The 23,207-nt window shown below is 41.4% G+C and overlaps 1 protein-coding gene across 3 annotated transcripts in view; it reads left to right on the top strand.

Annotated features, from left to right (window-relative positions):
* LOC123760820 (uncharacterized) overlaps positions 1-23,207 on the top strand; it is a 948,105-nt gene that overhangs the window by 608,766 nt on the left and 316,132 nt on the right. For all 3 annotated transcript variants that reach the window (XM_069328212.1, XM_069328211.1, XM_069328210.1), the window contains one exon: positions 4,644-4,761. In XM_069328212.1, coding sequence (XP_069184313.1) covers positions 4,644-4,761 — 118 coding nt within the window. The remainder of the gene's footprint in view (positions 1-4,643; positions 4,762-23,207) is intronic.

The following is a 23,207-nucleotide window of genomic DNA, read 5'->3' as shown; positions in this document are numbered from 1 at the left end:
AGGGGGGGGAGGGGTTTAGGGAGCCTCGTAGCCTGGTGGATAGTGCGCAGGACTCGTAATTCTGTGGCGCGGGTTCGATTCCCGCACGAGGCAGAAACAAATGGGCAAAGTTTCTTTCACCCTGAATGCCCCTGTTACCTAGCAGTAAATAGGTACCTGGGAGTTAGTCAGCTGTCACGGGCTGCTTCCTGGGAGTGGAGGCCTGGTCGAGGACCGGGCTGCGGAGACACTAAAGCCCCGAAATCATCTCAAGATAACCTCAAGATAACCCATACGCTGCTCAGGGGCTATAGTAAATAGCCTCCATTTTGTAAAAAATCCAGCTCACGCTACCTTTACATGGTAGGCATCAGTTACCCAGCAGCCACCATGTCGAGCGCACGGCCGAACGTTTCCCGGGCGCGCACCACGCAATCACTCACCCAAGAGCAAATTACCAGTGTATTTGCATGTTTTGTTCACCATAGCAAACAACTAAGCTGGTATAGTGAGTCCAGACAGTAAAAGGTGGTCACACAGAGTCAGCAGACAACGCTATCTCCCTCCCCACCAAGATTACTCCTCCGACTACAGAGCTAATTATTACAACAATCCTTCTATTATCAGAATCCTGGTCATTTTTATCACAGTCAGGGGTCTTCTGTAATACTATCTTCCCTAAATAATAGCATGTACATATATATTATGGCATTTTTAGGCGATGCTTTGGTCACAAGCTGAACAGCAGTGCTGTGAGCACATGCTATGTGCTCCAGACTTGGTGGCTCACTCAGTACTGAGGACCTCACGCTCGGGAATGTGGCCCATGATTTAAAAAAAATGGCATCTGTTTACAAGAGCCCTAATGAAGGTGAGGCGAGCCCCGTGTATCCGCGGGCCGTTTAAAATTTGCGTAGTACTTCAACACGTCATATGACATGATGCGCAATTTATAGCAAGTTACTCAACACTTCTTATGACGTGTTGTTCAGTTTAACCCTCAAACCGCGCATATCATATATAAATGATATCAGTGACAAAACCGAAACCGCGCACATCATTTATATATGATTTCGTGTCTAGCGCTATAATTTAAACTCCCCGCCTGGGATAGGGGCAGCTATAGTACAGCCACGACCCATAGTTGGCAGATGCCACCTAGAAAAAAAATCCAGGCCAACATTCTTGGGTGTTACAGCGTCAGTATTGAGCAAGCCACCAAGGCTGGCGCACGCAGCACGAGCTCACAGCACTGCTGTTCAGCTTGTGACCACAGCATCGCCTACAAATACCATAATATATATGATACTGCCATTATTTAGCAGTGATAGTATTACTGAAGCCCCCTGACTGTGATAAAACTGACCAGGATTCTGATAATAGCAGGATTGTGGTGATATTTAGCGCTGTGCTCCATGGAGGGAGGCGTAAGGCTGTGCGAGGGAGGGTTGTGGTGTCGTCTTCTGACTGTGTGTGGCCACCATTTATTGACTGCACTCACCATACCAGCTTAGTGGTTCGATATGGCGAACACAAATGTAGATACTTATATATAACGTGTGTATAGAGTGTGATAACAGCGAGAGGAGTAGGTTGGGAGCCGCCATTTTGGTGAGGGAGGAGCGTCGTCTGCACGTCTTGGCATGGTGTTTACTGATGGCCACTATGGTCTTTGGGCACCATACCAGCTTATTTGTTCAGGTATGGTGAATAAAACAGGTAGATACTTATATATAATATGTGTATATAGCGTAATAACACCACAAACAATATTGTTGAAGGACAAATATTAGTGCGTCTGGCCTTGAGGGCGGCCGCCGATCAGCTGACTGTGTGAGTAGCTACGTCTTTGTGGCCTTTACTCACCATACAAGCTTAGATGTACAGTTATGGTGAACAAAACATGCAAATACGTATATATAACATCTGTGTATAGTGAATAAATACAGAAAGAGTATTGTAGGAGGTGAATGAGGGTGAGTGAGGTGGTGTTGAGGGAGGGAGTGGCAGTGAGTGGCTCGCTGGTGTTTGGCGGTCACTCCTCGTTGCTTTTTGACTCACAAGACCAACTTAGTAGTTCGTTATGGTGTACAAAACATGCAAATACTTATATATAACCTGTGTATATAGTGTAACAACAGCAAAACTATTTGTTTATTGTTTTATGAACATAATAATTTAATCACTAATATGCACACCATAATTTTGAGTATAGCGATGGTTCACACATTTTATAATATAAATATACCACAATTCACTGTATGGAATAATATTACTGCAAAAAAACTAAGAAAAAATCAATCAGAGACATTGAAATAATTAGGTAATAATATATTTGTGGCAACTGCCGTCTGACAGCTCGGGCGGAGTAGACCTCATCTGGCGAAGGCTCTGCCAACGCCCCTTTTTTGCCACACTTCCCTACCATATTGCGGCTAAAATATGCCACCTACGATTGTTTTGTTATTTTTTCCGTGATCAGGGAACAAAAATGAACACTTCTATAAGACGAAAGAATTGTTTGGATTTTTTTTTTTTTGTTGCGCCTGTGGGTGTGAATTCCATTTGGGCCCCTAGCGGTTTGAGGGTTAAGGGTTAACCTTCTCTATGTGAGTTGTCAATGAAGTTTCCAATTGCATATCTTTGCCTAACTCTATGTTAGATCTCTGAATCCCATGAAGTTGTTCACTATGTGAGTATTTTCTTGTTTATTTCTTCAAAGTCACCTACAAGGTCATGCAGCGCTGGCGGAGCCACTTTTGCTTGCGTTGGGGTGGATGTCACTTCTGCTCAGTTTCTCAATCTTTCTTGTGTGTTGTTTCACCTCTGGCCTGTTCATGTGCCACCTGAGCTGTCCTGGTTTTTAGACCAGGTGCTCCCTTTTCTCTCTCATCTTCTCAGTTTGTGGTAGCCCCCTTTGGTTCAGGACTGCTTTTTTAAGGCTCTTTTTTTTGTTGGCGTTGGCCTTTGGGGGGTGTGGTCGTGTTGGGGCGCTTCATGATCTCTTCCGGTGCAAGGGTTTCTGCAGCCTTGGGTCGCAGGTTGTGTAGCCGTGTAACCGTATGTAGCCTTGTAACCGTGTGTAGCCTTGTAACCGTGTGTAGCCTTGGATCGCAGGTTGCAGCCAATTGTTTCGTCTTCGAGTTAAGGAGTGAATGGCGGCCGCCTCCCGGGTAAGTCCCTCTTTTCCTTTATCTTTGAATGAAATGCCATTTTCTGGGTGAGACCCGGAGACTTCCTGGCTTCACTCCCCTCCAGTCGGCAGTTTTTCACGTTTTTTATATTCAGCCTCTGAACTGGGGTTGGATAGCTGGCAACGAAGGTCTGGGACCCCCTCTTTCCCTTTCCGGGAAAGGTGGGGGGGAGTTGCGCAGACAGTGGCACGGCGGATGTGGTGACGTCATGCTTGTTTACTTGTTTTCTGATTGGGGAGTTCTGTTTACCCATTCAGCTTTTGGTTAGCCAATTTTCACTAGCTGTAGTTTGTTTTGGGATTTCTACCTTTCTGGGTGCCTGACCTGGTAGATGGCAGATATAGACTGCTTCCAACTACACAGGGGGGGGGGGGGGTGTCTGTAGGCCATTGTTCCTTGTTCCTCTCTGAGGGGGCCAGGTTCTGGCGGTAGTCCCCAGTAGGCCTAGAACTCCATCGATTGACTGCTGCCACAGTCTAATATATATATATAATATATATATATATATATATATATATATATATATATATATATATATATATATATATATATATATATATATATATATATATATATATATATATACACACATCAGTCCGGTATAGCTCTGGGAAGCCTCCAGGAATCACCCAGAAAATGGCGTTTCATTACATTCAACGCTGTTTTTTTATAATATTTCTTTATGAATCAGCCAGATGTGACACGGTACTGTTGCTCAGAAAAACAGACTTTTAAGTGAATTTGAAAAATATCTTTTTGAGCAGAATCACAGGCTGTTCCTGCTTCATTGCTACTTTGTTTACTCTGTGCACATAAAGATGATTTTTGTTTAGTTTGATATTTACTTATTTAAAATGTGTTATTTAAAATGTTTGGTTTCAAGGTTTAGAACTGAAATTTGTGTTATCTGCATACGTATTGGTGTGAGGTGTTTGGTTACATTTGATAGGTTATCTGTGAAAAAAGTGGGTCAAGAATCCTGCCCTGGGGAAGGCCAATGGTAGTCAACATATGCATTTGTGAGATTATTGTGGAGTGTACTCATTAGTGCATTCATACTAACTATGAGTGTACCGAATAAGTGCTTGTTTACACTTTAATTAAAATACCGTTGAATTCTTTAAATCATAAAATTCATTATTTTTTAACTAATATGTCCACCCAACTATTATTCACATTTTTTTATTGTAATAAGCAGCTACACTTTTTCATAAAATCTTATAAGGACGGATAACAGAACATCATTCCTATGGTCTGGTGCAGTGTGCAGAGAGAAAAAGGCAGAAAAGTTATTCTAAGTAGGAAACTGTTATCTTATTGGGAACATAAAGTAAACAGGTCTAACACACTCTTCACTAACCAAGGGCACAACAGTATAACAGAATATAATAAAACTTAATTCAGTGCTGCTAAGATTTAACAGATTACCGTAGCACATTTTATAATAACTAAAGTCTTCCCTTCCTGCAGGAGAGACAGAACGAACCAAGGTAAACTATGCGGGCACTGAGGCTCGACTGGTGTGTTCTCAGCAGCGAGAAGCGACATCTTCCAGGGTCGTACTTGTAACTCACCTCACAACTGGCTGGTAATAATAAGATGGCAGCTTTCACTGATAAAATAATTTGTTAAGTAGACAAAACTGTATTTAGTTACATATCATTTTAATTCATATTTTAATTTCAGCAACTGATGAACTGTTTGATACATAGTGTCCCTAACACTCAGTTTGCATTTATTACGTTTATTCTGGGATTGTTGACCAATCAAATCTACGAATTTGTGAGTCTGTATTAACTCTTTAAATGCGTTGTCAATCAGGGTAGCTCTTGCCATTTCTGACAACATTCTATGAATCAGTGTGATATGTTTTAACCACTGTACTGTGCACACTTTGAAATCATGGGAAATGGGGTGTGCACACAAGTATATCACGAATGTTAGTATATGGCAAGAGTCAAAACTCCTGCGGGTACACAGGGCTCACATCCTTTTTCTCAGGACTCCAGCAAACATATGCCATCTTGAAATCATCTGCATCCTTCCCTGCTGTGATACTGTTAGCACTGCCAGAGTGACCAAGATTGGAACATGCAGCAGGAGCTCACAAAACCTTTTGTGCAAGGTGTGACCACAGCACTAATAAATAACGAATAATTAAATAAGTGACTGAATTATTTTGTGATATTAGTGTCGTTGATGATCCTAACTGTAATAAAATTATGTGCAAGGTTCAGGTATCAGTGAACACAATGCTAGTTATGATGTTTACAGCCGGAGGCAAACATTCACAGCACAGAGTCGAGGTTTGTGAATCTACACACAATGCAAAGTGACTCTTATGTTCCTTTAGAAAATAAAATTGTAATTACCTAAGTGTAGTTACCGGATGAGAGCTATGCTCGTGGTGTCCCGTCTACCCAGCACTCTTTGTCATATAACGCTTTGAAACTACTGTCGGTTTTGGCCACCACCACGTTCTCACCTAACTTGTTCCAACCGTCTACCACTCTGTTTGCGAAAGTGAATTTTCTAATATTTCTTTGGCATCATTGTTTAGTTAATTTAAATCTTTGACCTCTTGTTCTTGAAGTTTCAGGTCTCAGGAAATCTTCCCTATCATTTTTTTCAATTCCAGTTACCATTTTGTATGTAGTGATCATATCACCTCTTTTTCTTCTGTCTTCTAATTTTGGCATATTTAATGCCTCTGACCTCTCCTCATAGCTCTTGCCCTGCAGTTCTGGGAGCCACTTAGTAACATGTCTTTGCACCTTTCCCAGTTTCTTGATGTGCTTCTTAAGATATGGGCACCACACAACTGCTGCATATTCTAGCTTTGGCCTAACAAAAGTTTTGAATAATTTCTTTAGTATTTTGCCATCCATGTATTTAAAAGCCATTCTGAAGTTAGAAAGCGTGGCATAGGCTTTTCACACAACGTTCTTTATGTGGTCCTCAGGTGATAGTTTGCTATCTAGAACCACCCATAGATCTCTTTCTTTATCAGAATTCTTTAAAGATTTCTCACATAATTTATAGGTTTTGTGGGGTCTATGTTCTCCTATTACATATTCCATAACATGGCATTTATTAACATTAAATTCCATTTGCCAAGTGGTGCTCCATATACTTACAGTGGCACCTTGACATACGATTGCCCCTACTAACGATAATTTCGAGTTACGATGTAAATTTCATCGAAAAATGCGACTCGACATCCGATGGTGTCGTCGACTTCTGATATTTGTTGGTACACGTTCGGGTAGACCGAGCGTGTGCTTTCCGGTCACGCGGCTGATCTGCCTCAGTTTACTACAGCTGCCTGCTTAGTGATGATCGCTCCTATAAGAAATTCTGCTTTTGTGGTGATTTTTTGCATTTTGAACATTAAAGTAATTATTATATATCACGCCATGAGTCACAGGAAAGTCAGTAGTAAGACTCAACATATGAAAACCCATGTATGGATGACCATAGAGCAGAAACAAGAGTACAGAATGTCTTTTCCTCAACAATTAAGAAAATGTGTGCAGCATGGGAAGAATTGCAAACCTTTGCTGAAACAACTCCCCCAAATCAAGCTGCAGTAGGTCGTTGCCTTAACCTATTCAATGACACTGTGATGCATCTTTACAGACAAATGTTAAAACGAAGGGAAAAACAAATGTCTCTTGACAAATTTGTAGTGAGGCAAGCACTGAACCACAACCAGGTCCTAGTGGTATTCAGGCAAAATGTAGGAAAGAGAGTACCCCCAGACAAAACATCACTGCCCGATATGATAATGGAAGGGGGACTCCCCTTCCAAACAGTAACAACTCTCCTCCTCCCCCCTCATCACCATCTTCCATACGCCATCAAGAGCCCTCCATAAAGGTGAGAGAAACTTAGGTACTGTATTGAAGTTAGAAAAAAACATTGTATTCAGTATAAAATGTATTTGTATGTTAATTTTATTAATATTTTGGAGGGTGGGGAACGGATTAATTCAATTTCCTTTATTTCTTATGGGAAAAAACGCTTCGACTTACGATCCGTCTCTGGGAACGGATTAGCATCGTAAGTCGAGGCCCCATTGTATTTTGTCCTGGTCTTCTTGAAGGGCATGACAATCATCTAAGTTTCTTATCCTTCCTATTATCTTAGCATCATCAGCAAACATGTTCATATAATTCTGTACACCAACTGGTAGATCATTTATGTAGATAATGAACATCACCGGTGCAAGAACTGAACCCTGTGGTACTTCACTTGTGACATTTCTCCAGTCCAATACATTGCCTCTGATTACTGCCCTCATTTTTCTATCAGTCAGAAAATTTTTCATCCATGCTAGAAGCTTGCCTGTCACTCCTCCAATATTGTTCAGTTTCCAGAACAACCTCTTATGTGGAACTCTGTCGAAAGCCTTTTTTAGGTCCAGATAGATGCAGTCAACCCAACCATCTCTTTCATTAAAAATCTCTGTGGAAAATTATTCATGTTCATGATTTAGTAACCAGAAACTGATAATAATAGCAGAATTTGTAGTAATAATAGCATTGTGCTTAGTATATTTCTCGGTATTTTTCTCCATCAAGTGATGCAATCTGCTGGAATCAGGTGGTTGTAGCATGTAGCGCTATACTGTGCTAAGATTTTACTACCACATGCACATCAGAATTACTTAGTGGTTCATTATAGTTTACTAAAATATAGATAGGTAATACAATGGGGCCTCGACTTCCGATGCTAATCCGTTCCCAGAGACGGATCGGAAGTCGAAATATCGGAAATCGAAGCGAATTTTCCCATAAGAAATATAGGGAATTGAATTAATCCGTTCCCCACCCTCCAAAATATTAACATAAAAATACATTTTATACTAAATACAATGTTTTTTCCTAACTGCAATACAGTACCAAAGTTACTCTTACCTTTATGGAGGGCTCTTGATGGCATATGGAAGATGGTGATAGGGGAGGAGGAGAGTTGTCACTGTTTGGAAGGGGAGTCCCCTTCCATTATCACATCAGGCAGTGATGTTTTCTGTGGGGTACTCTCTCTCCTACATTTTGCCTGAATACCACTAAAACCTGGTTGTGGTTCAGTGCTTGTTTGTCTCACTACAAATTTGTCAAGAGACATTTGTTTTTCCCTTCATTTTAACATTTGTCTGTAATGATGCATCAGTGTCATTGAATAGGTTAAGGCAACGACCTACTGCAGCTTGATTTGGGGGAGTCGTTGCAGCAAAGGTTTGTAATTCTTCCCATGCTGCACACATTTTCTTAATTGTTGAGGAAGAGACATTCTGTACTCTTGTTTCTGCTCTATGGTCATCCTTATATGGGTTTTCATATGTTGAGCCTTACCACTGACTTTCCTGGGGCTCATGGCGTGATATATAATAATTACTTTAATGTTCAAAATGCAAAAAATCACCACAAAAGCAGAATTTCTTATAGGCGCGGTCGTCACTAAGCTGGCAGCTGTAGTAAACTGAGGCAGGTCGGCCGCGTGACTGGGAACCACACGCTCGGTCGACCCGAATGTGTACCAACAAATATCGGAAGTCAACGACACCAACGGATGTCGAGTCACATTTTTTGATGAAATTTACATCGTAACTGGAAATTATCATAAGTAGGGGCAATCGTATGTCGAGGTGACACTGTGTATATATATATATATATATATATATATATATATATATATATATATATATATATATATAGTGTAATAAGAGCAAAGACACTGTTTATTGATCTTAAGAATATAATATATATGTGACATAAAATAATGTCACATGTGTATTGAAATGTTTATTTCCACAAAAGTGTGGATGACAATTTATATGATGCGGGCGGGATCACTAATTCCTCTGAGCTTTAGTAGTTACAGAAAGTTGAAAAATTCCAGCATAGCAGCATAGTTGCTTGTGGAATCTATCCTTATTAAGATTACTCATAGCTGAGTGGATAAAGCTCTTGCCTCACACATGTGGGGTTCATAGTTCGAGTCTTCTAGTGCCCAGGTGAATAAAATGAAATACATGTGAAAAGATATGAGCATCATATTTTTTAGCATATCAATGTTCCACATTTAACCAATTGTGCTGCTCTGTGCCTTAACCACTTAACTGCGCTAACCAAGTATTCTAGGTTGGTGGGAAACTGCGCCAACCAAGAAAACTCCTTTTGATTTTTCCGTACCCATTCTAAACGTGTGCGAGGTTGGTTGTGTTTAAATAGACTCTTAGGACCTCCAGTGAGAGGCAGCCATCTTGGAAAAATTTCCCAGAATGCCCTAGGGCTGCTGGCTGGGTTAGTTCTGAGTGAGCAACCATGGGTAACGCATGAGCCTCTGGCTCCCAAACACCTGTCCGACGCGGTGTTGAAAGATAATGCTCTGTCAGTAAAATTCAAACCTTATTGTTTGAAAAATATAAGGGTCATAATATTGGTGAAGCTAGGCGCAATAAGAACCTAACACAAAAGTTGGAGGCAAGTGATACAGCACCTATGAAGACGATAAAGGGAGTGTATCCAGTTGTAGCTCTTGAGCGTCACCCTTGCAATCCTATGCTATCTCCAATTTATTTAGATGATACATAGATGAATCATTTTCTGTGTTCAGTGATGATGCATCTGATACAAGTAGCATAGATGAACAGTGTTAGTAGTTTGAATGATGATGTTTTCCATAGATATTTTCAAGAAGACCTGAATCTCTTCCTGACTGACGGACACACTTTAAGGCTAGCTGAATCTCTTTCTAACTGACGGACACTCTTCAAGGCTGGCTAAATCTCTTCCTGTGTGGGGGCCATACAAAGCGATCTTTTCAAGACTACCTTACAAATTGATCTTTTCCTATAATCTTTTCAATACTACCTTATGCTTTACAAGTTTGGCTACATACAACCTACAAGTACAAAAGCCAAGGGTGTATGTGAGTGTGTTATTTGCAAGCACACAGAATGAAGAAACAGGAAGCGAGAATCTATCTGTACCTGGTGCAACGAGAGCGAAGTCGTGCTGTGTACCATGGATTACTTCGTTGATTATTACTCACTTCTGATGTACTGAGTGTGTTATACTGTGTGTTACTGTGTAAATAGTGTGTGAAACTGTACATATTGTGATTTTAGTGAATTTTTAACAATATTGCAACAATAAACATTTATTGTTTACACATTACTGACACATGTATCACAGTTCCATGGAACATTATGAATGATCTACAGTATACATATTGTAAAGGACACAAATATGTATCGTATAAGATAAAAAACAAATAAAACCGCATTGGAAATACAGTACATAGAACAAATAATTGAAAATATATTTGTGGCAACACCCAGTGCTTGAATGGCCCGTGTGACTGTGTCTGGGTGTGTCACTCACGGACGATCAGCCCCTGGTGATGTCACAGTGCACATTGTCCATGTCCCCACAGCCAAAGTAAGTGGAATTTGGTATATATTTTTACATAGACAGGTTCAGGGAAGAGAATTTATCATTTTACGAAGAAAAATAATTTTTTGGGAACACTTGATTTCATGCACACAGGGAGGGAATTTCACAATAAACTCGGCGCATCACAGTGGTTAAAGAATTTTGACACAGAAAGGAATCTAGTGGTGGTTCTAGATAGAAAACTGTCACCTTAAGGACCACATTAAGAACATTGTACGAGGAGCCTATTCTACACTTTCTAACTTCAGAATTACTTTTAACCCTTAAACTGCGCATGGAGTATATATATGCCCTGAGTAACATGTCCCACAGTGCGCATGGCGTATATATACGCCATAGGGTTCCAGGCCCGATTCAAATGGCCCGCGGCTACACGGGGTTCACATTAGCTTCCTCAGGGCTCTTGTAAACAGACCCCATTTTTTTTTAAATCGTGGGCAATATTCTCAGGTGTGAGAGGCACAGTACTGTTGGAGCAACCAAGGCTGGCACACGCAGCATGAGCAAACAGCATTGCTGTTCAGCTTGTGACCACAGCATCGCCGAAAAATGTCAAAATAAATATATAATTGTTATTATTTAGTGATGACAATATTACAGATGACCCCTGACTGTGATATAAATAACCAGAGTTGTGATAATAGCAGGATTGTTGTAATAATTAGCGCTGTGGGAGGAGTGATGCTGAGAGACGGCGGGAGACAGCATCGTTTACTGACTGTGTGGCCACCTGTTATTGTTTGCATTCACCATACCAGCTCAGTGGTTCTCTATGGTGAACACAAATATAGATACTTATATGTAATGTGTGTATTAGTGTAATAACAGCAAAAGGATTATGCTGGGAGGAGCCATTTGGGTGACGGAGGTGACGTCGTCTGCACGATTTGTGTAGCTGTTTAGAGGGTGGCCACTATGCTCTTTGGGCACACTACAAGCTTAGGAGTACAGTTGCGGTGCATAAAACATGTAGATACTTATATATAATATGTGTATATAGGGTAATAACACTGCAAACAGTAATGTTGGGGGAGAAAGTTTAGTGCGTGTGACCTTGAATGAGTGAGGAAGCTGCCAGCTGCCAGCTGTGTATAGCGACGACTCTTAGTGCCTGAACTAGCTATATCAGCTTAGCTGTACAGTTGTGGTGAACAAAATGTATACATACTTATATATAACGTCTGTATATAGTGTAATAACACCACAAATGGTATTGTTGGGGAAGAAAGTTTAGTGCGTGTGTTGAGGGAGTGGCAGCGAGTGGCTGGCTGGTTAGTGGCTGTAACTCTTCGTTGCTTTTCGACTCTCAATACCAACTTAGTGGTTCGTTATGGTGACCAAAACATGCAGATACTTATATATAACCTGTGTATAGAGTGTAATAGCAGCAAAACAATTTGTTTATTGTTTTATGAACATAATAATTGAATCACTAATATGCACATCATACTTTTGAGTATAGCGAATATTCACCACTTTTATTATAAAAATATATTACAATACACACTATTGAATAATATTACTGCACAAAACTAAGAAAAAATCAATCGGAGACATTGAAACAATTAGGTAATAATATCTTTGTGGCAACTCCCACCTGTCAGCGCGGGTGACGCTGACCGGCTCTGACAACCGCTCTGTCAACTGCCCACTTTTTGCCAGACTTCCTCGGTCAATTGCGCCCAAAATATGTCACCTACGATTTTTTTTTATTTTTCCTGTGCTCAGAGGACACAAATTAATATGTTTAGAAGACGAAAATTTTTTTTTGAATTTTTGTTTTTCTTGCGCACAAGGGTGTAAATGTCCTCAAAACCCCTGAGCAGTGGAAGGGTTAAATACATTGATGGAGAAATATTAAAGAAATTGGTCATGACTTTTGTTAGACCAAAGCTGGACTATGCAGTGGTTGTATGGTGCCCATTAAACCGCACAATACATATATAGATGATGGGAATAACTTTACCGGAACTGTGCAATATATATATATATATATATATATATATATATATATATATATATATATATATATATATATATATAAATAAATAAATAAATAAATATGTTTATTCAGGTAAGGTACATACATACAAGTGATGTTATTTATTTATTTATTTATTTTTATTTATTTATGCATATACAAGAATGTACATAAGGAATGTGAGGATACAATTATGGTAATTACAGTCTTGTAAAGCCACTAGCACGCGCAGCGTTTCGGGCAGGTCCTTAATCTAAGAAAATTTTAAGGAGGTAAATACTTGCAAAATTTATAGACAAAAAAATGATAACATTACATGGAATGAAAAAAAAAAAGATGAGAGAAAATTATAGGTACAGTATATTAAAGCACATAGGTAGCTATGATTGATTGCAATGACAGCTTAAAATGGTAGTTGACAACAAATTGGTAGGCACAATACAGCAGAAACAATATAAGATTGATTGCAATGACAGCTTGAATGGTAGTTGACAAAAATTGGTAGTCACATTAATGTTACATTAATGGATTGATATATAGATAGAGCTAGTACATACAATGCCTAAAGCCACTATTACGCAAAGCGTTTCGGGCAAGAAAAACATTAATATCTAGAACTTAATACTAATTGAGCATAAAGAATAAAAAGTGTTGAAAACAAATACAAATAAAGATAAAAAGAAGGGGGAACATGACTGAAAAAGCAGCACAAATACAATAGGTTGACAAACAGTGTTGATTAAAAAAAAATAATAATAATAAAATAACAGACATGGGTTGACAATAAAGGAGTGAGGTGGGTTACAGGGAATTTATTAGGTAGTGTTTAGTTTTTATCTTAAACTGGTTGAGAGAGGTACAGTCTTTAACATGGTTGGGAAGGTCATTCCACATTCTGGGTCCCTTGATTTGTAGAGCATTTCTAGTTTGATTAAGTCGTACTCTAGGAATATCAAAACTGTATTTATTCCTGGTGTGGTGCTCATGGGTTCTGTTACAACCTTCAATGAAGCTTTTGAGGTCAGGATTGGCATTACAGTTCAGCGTTTTATATATGTATAATACACAAGAGAGAATGTGCAGTGACTTAATATCTAACATATTCAGAGATTTGAGTAAGGGTACCGAGTGATGTCTGGGGCCAGAGTTGGATATTGTCCTAATAGCAGCTTTGTGTTGGGTAATGAGAGGACGTAAATGATTTTGGGTAGTAGAACCCCAAGCACAAATACCATAGTTGAGGTATGGATAGATGAGGGAGTAATAGAGAGTAACCAGGGCAGGGCGGGGTACATAATATCTGATCTTAGAAAGAATGCCAACAGTTTTTGAAACTTTTTTTGATATATTTAGAATGTGACCCTGGAAATTCAGCTTGTGGTCGATGAGAACGCCAAGGAATTTGCCATCTAATTTGTTACAAATTTGGGTATTGTTTATTTTGAGATTTATCTGATTAGAGGATTTATTGCCAAACAGAATATAAAACGTTTTGTCAATGTTAAGGGTGAGTTTGTTGGCAGTTAGCCAAAGATGGACTTTCTCTAGCTCAGTATTTACTGTGGCATTTAGAGCAAGGGGGATCAGGACTGGAGTAAATGAAGGTTGTGTCGTCAGCAAATAGAATTGGTTTGAGGTGTTGGGAGGCATTTGGAAGGTCATTAATGTAGATGAGAAAGAGGAGAGGGCCAAGTATGCTGCCCTGAGGAACACCAATGTTGATGGGTAGGGTGGGAGAAATTGTATTATTCACAGAAACATACTGGAGCCTGTCAGTAAGATAAGATTTGAGGTATTGCAGGGAGTGTCCTCTGACTCCATAATGATGTAATTTAAGAAGAAGGTTTTGATGGTTGACAGTGTCAAAAGCCTTACGCAGGTCCACAAATAACCCAACAGGAAACTCCTTTATATATATATATATATATATATATATATATATATATATATATATATATATATATATATATATATATATATATATATATATATAAATATATATATATATATATATATATATATATATATATATATATATATAAATATATATAATATATATATATATATATATATATATATATATATATATATATATATATATATATATGTATATATATATATATATATATATATGTCGTACCTAGTAGCCAGAACGCAATTCTCAGCCTACTATGCAAGGCCTGATTTGCCTAATAAGCCAAGTTTTCATGAATTAATATATTTTCTCTAATTTTTTTCTTATGAAATGATAAAGCTACCCATTTCATTATGTATGAGGTCATTTTTTTTTTATTGGAGTTAAAAATAATGTAGATATATGACTGAACCTAACCAACCCTACCTAACCTAACCTAACCTATCTTTATAGGTTAGGTTAGGTTAGGTAGCCGAAAAAGTTAGGTTAGGTTAGGTTAGGTAGGTTAGGTAGTCGAAAAACAATTAATTCATGAAAACTTGGCTTATTAGGCAAATCGGGCCTTGCATAGTAGGCATAGAAGTGCGTTCTGGCTATTAGGTACGACATATATATATATATATATATATATATATATATATGTCGTACCTAATAGCCAGAACAATCAGATTAACAATCTTTGGACAACACCCACCAGTGGGACTCGAACCCAGAAAGCACAAGTACCTTCCAGTAGCTGGCATAACTAGTATGCTTTAACCCACTACGCCATCAGACCTTACAAAAGAAGTAGATAGTTCGAGATATATATCTCAAACATCTCCACCTCCCGAAGGCAACAGATGAGTGAGGGGTCAGTCTGCATTTTTCGTCAAGCCACTGTCAATGTGAGAGAACTCGTGTCCAGCTTATAAGCCTATACTTGCATAAACCACAAGTGAAGATTAACAATCTTTGTAAGGTCTGATGGCGTAGTGGGTTAAAGCATACTAGTTATGCCAGCTACTGGAAGGTAGTTGTGCTTTCTGGGTTCGAGTCCCACTGGTGGGTGTTGTCCAAAGATTGTTAATCTTCACTGGTGGTTTATGCAAGTATAGGCTTATAAGCTGGACACGAGTTCTCTCACATTGACAGTGGCTTGACGAAAAATGCAGACTGACCCCTCACTCATCTGGTGCCTTCGGGAGGTGGAGATGTTTGAGATATATATCTCGAACTATCTACTTCTTTTGTAAGGTCTGATGGCGTAGTGGGTTAAAGCATACTAGTTATGCCAGCTACTGGAAGGTAGTTGTGCTTTCTGGGTTCGAGTCCCACTGGTGGGTGTTGTCCAAAGATTGTTAATCTTCACTTGTGGTTTATGCAAGTATAGGCTTATAAGCTGGACACGAGTTCTCTCACATTGACAGTGGCTTGACGAAAAATGCAGACTGACCCCTCACTCATCTGGTGCCTTCGGGAGGTGGAGATGTTTGAGATATATATCTCGAACTATCTACTTCTTTTGTAAGGTCTGATGGCGTAGTGGGTTAAAGCATACCAGTTATGCCAGCTACTGGAAGGTAGTTGTGCTTTCTGGGTTCGAGTCCCACTGGTGGGTGTTGTCCAAAGATTATATATATATATATATATATATATATATATATATATATATATATATATATATATATAGATGATTTCTGCTTTAGCGCACGATTTTAAATGCCCCACGAGGGATTGGGGTAGCTATAGTCCAGCCAAGACCCATAGTTACCAGATGTCACCTAGAAAAAAAATTGTGGACAACATTCCCAGGTATGAGAGCCTCAGTACTGAGTGAGCCATCAAGGCTGACGCATGCAGCATGAGCTCACAGCACTGCTGCTCAGCTTGTGACCACTGTATTGCCTAAAAATGTCAAAATATATGAATATGCTCTTATTTAGCGATGATAGTATTACAGAAGACCCATGACTGTGATAAAACTGACCAGGATTCTGATAATAGCAGGATTGTGGTGAAATTTTACTCTGTGCTCTATGGTGGGAGGAGTAATGCTGAAGGAGGGAAGGAGGTGGCATCGTCTTCTGACTGTATGTGGCCACCTTTTATTGACTGGACATACCATACCAGCCTAGTGGTTTGCTATGGTGAACACAAATGTAGATACTTATATATAATTTGTGTATTGAGGGTAATAAAAGTAATAGGAGTATGTTGGGAGCTGCCATTTTGGTGAGGGAGATGCATTGTCTGCATGACTTGTCATGTTGTTTACTGGTGGCCATTATGGTCTTTGAGCACCATACCAGCTTATTTGTACAGGTATGGTGAATAAAACATGTAGATACTTATATATAATGTGTATATATAGTGTAATAACACTACAAATAGTATTGTTGGAGGAGAAATATTAGTGTGCCAGTCCTTGAACCAATGACGCGGTAGCCATCAGCTGTGTGTGTGTAGCTTCGTCTCTTATTGTCTGAACTCATCCATACAAGCTTAGATTGTATACGGTGGTGATGTACAGTTATGGTGGACGTTATAGATATTTATATATAACGTCTGTGTATAGTGAATAAAAACAAGAACAGTATGGTGGGAGGAGTATGTAGGTGAGGGAGGGAGTAGTGGCAAGTGGCTGGCTGGCTGGTGAGTAAAGGCCACTCTTTGTGCTTTTTGACTCACAATACCAACTTAGTAGTTCGTTATGGTGAACAAAACATGCAGATACTTATATATACCCTGTATGTATATAGTGTAATAACAGCAAAATTATTTGGTTTATTGTTTTATGAACATAATAATTGAATCACTAATATGCTCACCATAATTTTGAGTACTGCGATGGTTCACACATTTTATGATATAAATATATCACAATACACACTATTGAATAATATTACCGCAAAAACAAAGAAAAAATCAATCTGAGACATTATAATAATGAGTATGTAGGTGAGGGAAGGAGTAGTGGCAAGTGGCTGCCATTTTGGTGAGGGAGATGCATTGTCTGCATGACTTGTCGTGTTGTTTACTGGTGGCCATTATGGTCTTTGAGCACCATACCAGCTTATTTGTACAGGTATGGTGAATAAAACATGTAGATACTTATATATAATGTGTATATATAGTGTAATAACACTACAAATAGTATTGTTGGAGGAGAAATATTAGTGTGCCAGTCCTTGAACCAATGACGCGGTAGCCATCAGCTGTGTGTGTGTAGCTTCGTCTCTTATTGTCTGAACTCACCATACAAGCTTAGATTGTATACGGTGGTGATGTACAGTTATGGTGGACGTTATAGATATTTATATATAACGTCTGTGAATAGTGAATAAAAACAAGAACAGTATGGTGGGAGGAGTATGTAGGTGAGGGAGGGAGTAGTGGCAAGTGGCTGGCTGGCTGGTGAGTAAAGGCCACTCTTTGTGCTTTTTGACTCACAATACCAACTTAGTAGTTCGTTATGGTGAACAAAACATGCAGATACTTATATATACCCTGTATGTATATAGTGTAATAACAGCAAAATTATTTGGTTTATTGTTTTATGAACGTAATAATTGAATCACTAATATGCTCACCATAATTTTGAGTACTGCGATGGTTCACACATTTTATGATATAAATATATCACAATACACACTATTGAATAATATTACTGCAAAAACAAAGAAAAAATCAATCTGAGACATTATAATAATAAGGTAATAATATCTGTGGCAACGTCCACCTGACAGCTCGGGCAGAGCAGACCTCGTATGGCGACTGCTCTGTCAACGCCTCTTTCTGTGGAGAGACCCTTCGGCTCCCCAGAGCAATACTGGGCTGATGTGTATATATTAGACCGTGGCAACAGTCAATGAAAGGGGTTCTAGGCCTACCATTGACCATAGTCAGAACTTGGCCCCCTCAAGAGAGGCACGAGGAGTAATGGCCTAAAGACACCCCCAGTGTGATTGGATGCAGTCTTTGTCTGCCATCTACGAGGTCAGGCACCTAGAAAGGTAGAAATTCCAAAACAAACTACTGCTGATTAAATAATTGCAAACCAAAAGCCAAACTAGCAACAGAACTCCCCAATGAAAACCAAGGAAACCAGTATGACGTCACCATAAACACCGCGCAACTTTCTGTGTATCCCCCCCCCTTCCAGCGAGGAGGATGGAGGAGTCCCAGACCTCCACGCTGGCAACTCTCCCCAGTTCACAGGGTGTTGTGAGGGCGAACGGTCGATCGACTCTGGCTCCATCCTTTGAGCAGTGCTGCAGTGCGGTGTTGTTGTTCATTTTTGTATCATGTGAGCCAGGAGTAACACAAGAGTACTGGGGCTGCATGCACCTAGGGCCGCCTTCTCTAGATGCCCTGTAAATACTGCCCTTGCGGCTTCAGGGTTATCTTCCCTGAGCCGTTTGGGACCTACCTCCGCGTGTTTCTGTTGCTGCTCGGTGATTGCCTGCCTTTATAGTTCTGCTGGGGTGCTTCTTACTCCTGTTTGCCCTTAGTTAGGAGGCAGTTTCATCGCTGGCTGGGACGCAAGGTACTGTGCAGCTGTCTGATATACGCATAGCGATCGGTTCTGTTCACCTGGTGACAGTTGTGCTTTTGCCTGGTTTTTCTTTTGTGTTTGTTTTGTTTTTCCTGTCGGGGGGGTCTGCCTGTTGTGACGGTAGGATCACTGGCAAGATTTTGGTGGCCCTCCACTAGGTCCCAGTGCTTGGACACGTCGCAGGAGTTCAGCTTTTAGTTTGTTTGCTTGGTAGCTCTGGGATAACCGGTTAGCAGTACCTCGCCTGGGCTTCCCTTAGCAGTTAGCCTTAGGGCCCTGGAAACCCCCTTGGGGGCTCAGTGGTCCGATAGAAGAGACCCCAGAGTTCCACCTCGCCTTGTGCGAGTTTGAAGGTTGCTCTGTCCCCTTGACTCAGGGTGACACTCACCATTTTGTCTCCTCCATGCTGCTTGTTGGGTCAATGACACCTTTGACCCGGAGTCCTGGGAGTGGTGTTCCTTGTTTGTGCTCCAATTAACCCAGTCCACTGAGATGGTTATTAGGGTGCAAGCAGCTTTGGCGTTGCATGCAAGGTTTAGGTTGCTGCTGAGCACAAGGTTGGTTGCCTTTCCGGATGCCCTGCAGCTGCCCCGCTTTGGTTATAGGGACCTGGACTTGGGGATATTAGTCGCTTCGACTTTGGTTTCATCTGCACCCCCTAGTCCTTCCCCTGCTGTGGTTCATCTTGCTCCCCTCCCCCCACCCCCCTCCCCCCACCCCCCTCCCCCCACCCCCTCCCCCCACCCCCTCCCCTTCTTCCGGCTCCCAAACGTCTGAGGGTTTCAGAGTCAGGGCAGGGTTTGCCTGGTGGTAAGTCTCGAGCGGCTTCAGGGGAATGCCCCTTCCGGATCGGCGGTGGAGGCATTCGAGCCTGTTCCTCCTGCTGAAGCCCTTGGGCCGTGCCAGCGGGCCCTCTTCATCCCGGCTTTTCCGGCGGACTCTACCTTTTCTCCAGAGGCAGAGGGTTTGGAGGACAGCTCAGCCCTGGGTCCTGAAGTCGAGGTTCCTGGGGCTGGGGAGGAGTTGACTTGGGGTGCTTGGGCCATCGTGTGACCTCGCTTGGGTGTTGGTACCCTCGGCTCGGGGCTTGTTGTTACAGGGTGAGGGGTTTTTCTATTCCCCCCCTCCCTGTACGAGTTGGACATGGGTGCGATTCCTCCCATGGTTCGGTTCCGGGTTCCCTTGGATTCCTCTGTTCCCTCCTTCCAGAGGTTTTCGGCTTCCCGCATCACATCAAAGATGGCGTGGGAAGCCCTTGCGGCTTACCTCTTGTGAGACCCGGATTACGCCTTGGTAATGGATCTTTCTTATTTTGAGTATGACTCCTCGTTTTCCTTCTGGATGCTTTACGAGGTGCGGGAGTCTTCCTGGTTGGCGGACTGTCCTTTCTTTTCGTTGGGGGCATGGCACTCGTTCTGTCGAACCCATGCTCTTGAATGGCGGGAAGTGACTACGGTTGTTCAGGTTTACCTAGGGGGCGAATTTGAGCACCTCAATGTGTGCTTGTTCACCCCCGTTCTTCCTCGTGATGTCAGTCAGATTCAACTTCATGTGCCGGTTCCCTCCCTTTCAGCGTCCCTGGTGGCCGAGGATTTGCACGTCCATGGGCATTTGGCTTTGGTCTTGCATTTCTTTTTCCTGCTGGAGCTGTCTTCGAATGGCTCGGCGATGATGCACAGGAACTGGGATCTGGGCCAATGTCCAGTGTGTTTGCTTCAGCAGCTAGGTCATCGGCTGCCTTGTTGAAGTTGTTTGCGCCAATTCTGAGGGAGGCGGTGTCTCTGTTCTTTGCTTCTCGTCTCGCGTGCCGTCAGGTGGTGCTCGCCACTCATTGGAATCAGTTTGGGCCCTGGCTCTTAGATTTTCATCCCCTTTTTGTCCATTGCTGCTTGCAGAGTCTGTGGTGGTGCATTTTCTGCAAGCGGCTTTGTCTAGTTGCCGGCCTATGTCGTTGTTGTTGGTTCTCCAGGGGCAGGGGGGGGGGGGGTCCTGCCTGGAAGGGTCATGCCCGGTCCAGGGGTTCCTTCGGTCATCATAAGCCAGTAGTGCCAGATTCGGGGCCGGCTCCTCCTCTGGAGCCGTCGGCATCTGGTCGGCGGAATGATCACTCTGAGCGTCGGTCAGGCTCTCGTAGGGGTCGTCGGCCCTTTCGCGAACAGGGTGATAGGGGGAGGCTCGCACATTTTGCTCTCACCTGGTCCCACGATTTGTGGGCATTTCGGGTCATTTCCTCCGGCCTGCGGTGGCGTGGGTCGTTTCTCCTCCTTCGGGGAGGTCGGGGCTGGTTGGGCAGGCATCTTCTCCTGTGCTTTGTCAGGTCATCCGGGAGTGGGTTTGCTTGGGTGTGGTCGAAATGACAACTTCACTCAGGTGGGTTTCCCGCCTGTTTTCAGTTCTGAAACGGGAATGTGCGGATCTGCGATTCATACTGGACTTGTCTCGTCTGAATCCCTGGGTCTTTTGCCCCTCCTTTTGGATGACCACTCTGTTTCAGGTTTGGCTGCTTTTGCACCGGGTGCCCTGGATGGTGTCTCTGGACCTCCAGGACACGTATTGGCACGTACACAGAGGACAACAAAGAGATTAGTGAAATTCTAAGAAGCCAGTATGAGCCTATGTTTAGCACACCAATAAACAACATGAAAGTTGATGACCCAGACAGCTTCTTTATGAATGACATTCAAGCTGCAGATAATATAACGGATATTACCACAAATTCGGAAGACTTTGAAAGAGAAATTGACAATATGCCTATGCACTCAGCTCCTGGCCTGACTCATGGAATTCAATATTCATAAAGAAATGAAAAGTAACAGTAGCGAGAGCACTCAGCGTAATACGGAGAAAGAGCCTGGATACAAGGCACTTAAATCATATATACCAGCAGCACTTAAATCTGCAGATATAGCTCCGTTGCACAAGGGGGGGAGTAAAGCCTTGGCAAAAAATTATAGGCCAGTTGCGCTAACATCACACACATAATAAAGTGTTTGAAAGAGTGATTAGGAATCAAATTTCTAGTTTTATGGAAAACAATGAATTGTACAATCCAGGACAACATGGATTTAGAGCAGGAAGATCTTGTCTGTCACAGTTACTCAACCACTATGACAAAATCACAGAAGCCCTAGAAGAAAAGCAAAATGCAGATGTTGTATACACAGACTTTGCAAAGGTGTTCGACAAATGTGACCATGGCATGATAGCTCAAAAAATGAGGTCAGTGGGAATAACTGGAAAAGTAGGACGCTGGATACTCAATTTCCTGTCGAACAGAACACAAAGAGTAACAGTCAATCAGATAAAATCGAGTCCAAGCGATGTTAAAAGCTCTGTACCTCAAGGTACAGTCCTTGCACCGCTACTGTTCCTTATTCTCATATCTGATATAGACAAAAATACACGTCACAGCTTCGTGTCGTCCTTTGCAGATGACACAAAAATCAGCATGAAAATTACCTCTGCTGAAGACATTGAAAAACTACAAGCAGATGTCAACAAAGTTTTCAATTGGGCAGCAGAAAATAACATGATGTTTAACAGTGATAAATTTCAGGTACTCAGGTACGGCAAAAATGAGGATCTGAAACATAATACAGGGTACAAAACACAATCAAATCTTCCCATAGTAGAAAAACAGCATGTCAAGGGTTTGGGAATAATGATGTCCGACGATCTAATGTTTAGGGAGCATAACCAAGCAAATATCGCGTCAGCCAGAAAAATGATCGGATGGATTACGAGAACTTTCAAATCCAGGGATCCCATCACAATGGTTGTACTCTTCAAGTCACTTGTGTTGTCCTGTCTCGAGTACTGCTCAGTACTCACTTCCCCCTTCAGAGCAGGAGAGATTGATGAAATAGAGGAAATACAGAGAACATATACGGCACGCATAGACGAGATAAAACACCTAAATTATTGGGATCGTCTCAAAGCTCTCCAAATGTCCTCTCTAGAAAGGAGATGAGAGAGATACCAAATAATATACACATGGAAAATACTGGAGGGCCAGATCCCAAATCTATACAGTAAAATAACAACATACTGGAGTGAACGATATGGAAGAAAATGCAAGATTGAACCAGTGAAGAGCAGAGGTGCCATAGGCACAATCAGAGAGCACTGTATAAACATC

Source organism: Procambarus clarkii, chromosome 21, assembly GCF_040958095.1.
Source record: "Procambarus clarkii isolate CNS0578487 chromosome 21, FALCON_Pclarkii_2.0, whole genome shotgun sequence".
NCBI classification, from domain to species: domain Eukaryota; kingdom Metazoa; phylum Arthropoda; class Malacostraca; order Decapoda; family Cambaridae; genus Procambarus; species Procambarus clarkii.
Note: the sequence above shows the minus strand (reverse complement) of the source record. Positions and strands in the feature narration are given on the sequence as shown.